General features: G+C 41.1%; 1 protein-coding gene across 2 annotated transcripts in view; it reads right to left on the bottom strand.

Moving 5' to 3' along the window:
- LOC106536403 (collagen alpha-1(XXVIII) chain-like) overlaps positions 1 to 2547 on the bottom strand; it is a 14936-nt gene extending 12389 nt beyond the window's left edge. Inside the window, 6 exon segments of one of the 2 annotated variants that reach the window (XM_014033677.1) lie at positions 218 to 271; positions 919 to 978; positions 1068 to 1088; positions 1381 to 1955; positions 2160 to 2303; positions 2451 to 2547. In XM_014033677.1, coding sequence (XP_013889131.1) covers positions 218 to 271; positions 919 to 978; positions 1068 to 1088; positions 1381 to 1955; positions 2160 to 2303; positions 2451 to 2463 — 867 coding nt within the window. In that variant the 5' untranslated portion in view covers positions 2464 to 2547. 2 annotated transcript variants of the gene reach the window in all.
- Between the last annotated feature and the right edge of the window lie 317 nt (positions 2548 to 2864).

Here is a 2864-nt window from a genome sequence, read left to right as displayed (position 1 = left end):
CATCCATCCATCCATCCATCCATCCATCCATCCATCCATCCATCCATCCATCCATCCATCCATCCATACACTGTATTGTAAGAGTCTACACAAACTCGCTTGTAAGAACCCTTAAGATCTGTAAGACCTATAACCTGTATGTGAGACATAAAGGGCAGATTGTATAACAACTACAGTTGGGATTTTCACAGCACATTTATCCATCAAAGACACACACCTTTTGACCTTTCTGCCCCACAGCGCCATCATCACCTGGACGACCTTTTTTACCCTGAAGACAGAAACCAAATCAGGGTTAAAATCTGATCGATATCTGTGTTTGACATTCAGTTCTCTTGTTAGACAGTGTTAGAAAGACAAGAACAAATAACACTCTGACCCAATAAGTTTAAGCTTACCTGGTCCAACAAGTAGTTTTATTCTAAACAGTTACCATTGCAGACTGACTGAGGAAGAACTCACCAATGGCCTGAATTGGCCTTAAATTGTTGTCTTATTGTTAATGCAGGAAAACTTAAAGTATTATGTCCACTAAACTGCACCTGGACCACATGCATGTCTCTATCCATCAAAAGGGTGTAGTTAGTGGTCGTTAAAATAATGAGAGCAATRATGTGTGCTCGTCTGTCTGAGTGTAAGAATTTGAAGAATCTCTCTGAGGTGAAAGCACCTGGTTTACACAGCTGTCTGTTAGAAACATGATTGTCTGTCTTCCTGAGTGACTGAGCTGATTGTTGTCTGGGGAGMGGGGGAGGGACTGGATTTGGAATTTCATTACGAGCAATAAAGTACAAGCAGGGACTTAAAGCATCACTCAGAAACTGTGGTTCATGCAGTTGGGGTCATTAGTTAAATTTATCACAGATAAAAGTCCTGCTTTAAAGYTGGTAGGTGAAAAGTAGGAGGTTAAATACTCACTGCGGGTCCACTGGGTCCCCTTTCTCCTTTCTCGCATGCACATTTTTGAGCCAGAGGACACTTCAAAAAGAGGGGACATGATTGTCAAACCTAATTAAGTTGTGCCAAATGTCAAAGGTCCATGAGCAAATATTTGCTTTGGTACTTACTCCTTCATCTGCTAATGTGGTCTGCAAATAAAGGGGAAAATGTATTTGAATTTGTATCAATTTTCATTGGAGTGATGAAAATGTACTTGTTCTAACACACAAATAAAATGATAAAAAGCACAAATCTTAAGTTTAGCTCATATAAAAACACCAAATATTTTAAATAATTAGTGAGAAAAACTTAAATCCAGATCTGTTCAGTGCATTTTGTCCATTTKTTTCACCTGAATGTTAGCATACTACCATTTGCCTGTTAAAACTATGTATATACCTCACCTTTTTTGTGGTGAAGTTGAAGGATTAGTATACTCACCACTTCAYTGAAGATTTTTTCCACTATGTTGTCATCCTGTAGATTGTGGAGAAAGCGGGACGAAGGGGAGTTGGCGAGCAGGCGGAGCTTGGCCACATTGGCTGGCTCATTGGCTGCCCGGGTGATGCCCAGAATGAAGAACTTGATGTCCTGGTTCTTGGCATCGGCAACAGCAGAGAAAATGTCCGGGTTTCTTGGGTGATGAACGCCATCTGTGAGCAAAACTACTACTTTGATGCTTCCCGGTCTAGATTCCTCCCGGTAGATCTGGGTAATGTTGGTGATGGCGTAGGTGGTGTAGGTGCCATGTCCAATATATGCTATTGGGGTGATCCGGTTCTTGAAGTTCTCTGCCCCTTTCCAGTCTCTGAAGGTTTGCTCTTTGATAACATGACTGCTGTACTGCAGCAGAGCAACCCTTGAGCTCAACCTGCGACCGGTGGGRAGCCCTGCTCCTTGGAGTTTGTCAATCACGTACATCGCAAACCGCTTTTCTTGCTCATGATGGTCTTTTGCATTTTCAGAACTGTCCAACAGAAAGGAGAGCTCCAAGCTGCAGTCCTCATCCAAGATAGCTGCACAAAATACCAGATTACAAATCAGTGTCTAACAAATCTCAACATTCACACAACTTAATTGTACAATCCAATCACACTAAAAAGTCAAATTTATGGAAGTGAAATGTGCAGAACACAAGCAAGAAAATGATGCATCATGCAGCATTAAAAGTGCTCACTTGTTTATTGTTTTATTGTTGTCTTTTTCAGTAACCTTCTCACCTTGACCATCATGAATATTTGCAGCCACAGGTTTAGCCCTGGATTTCCTGTAAGTGTTCCGTTCTTCGTAAGAGCCTTGAGATGATATTCTAGACAGTAACGTGACCAGCAGCACTGTTGGAAAAAAAGGAAACATCCTAACTCCTGGAGGGAAAAAAAAAGCCACAAAGACCCAAAATCAATCAGCTTTGCAGACCACAGTCATGTATCAAACATCAAATCAGAGCGATGACAGGTAGGTAAATCCTAAAAATAGCTGAAAAATTCTGTTACAGTTATTTACAATCCTACCTCTTTTAAACATGCTCCAGTTTCTAGTATTCCTTGAAACCTGAAAACAGTTAGCTGACTGATTGAGCACCAGCAGAGGCAGCAGTCATTGTAAGAGCAAAGAATGAAAGGCTCAGAGATGCTCATTCCTCCTTTATAAAGAGACAGATCCACTGGAGCCATGCCAAGACTCCTGCTGTTGCTCCAGGGCAGGGAACACTGATGGGATGGCTTTGTATGTGTGAGACAACATTTAGTGTGTCTTTCCGGAGAGTGGAATGTCAAAACCTGCAAGTACAGCTGGAGAATTACATCTTTATTACACGTATCCTTGTAATTAAACATTTTGCCATATTTTAGTCAGAATTAATCAGCAGTTCATTTAATCTCACACCACTGCCACACAGATTGATTGTTGCCTCTGTGGTTTTATAT

This window comes from Austrofundulus limnaeus, unplaced genomic scaffold (genome assembly GCF_001266775.1).
Source record: "Austrofundulus limnaeus strain Quisiro unplaced genomic scaffold, Austrofundulus_limnaeus-1.0 Scaffold1804, whole genome shotgun sequence".
Classification (NCBI taxonomy): domain Eukaryota; kingdom Metazoa; phylum Chordata; class Actinopteri; order Cyprinodontiformes; family Rivulidae; genus Austrofundulus; species Austrofundulus limnaeus.
Note: the sequence above shows the minus strand (reverse complement) of the source record. Positions and strands in the feature narration are given on the sequence as shown.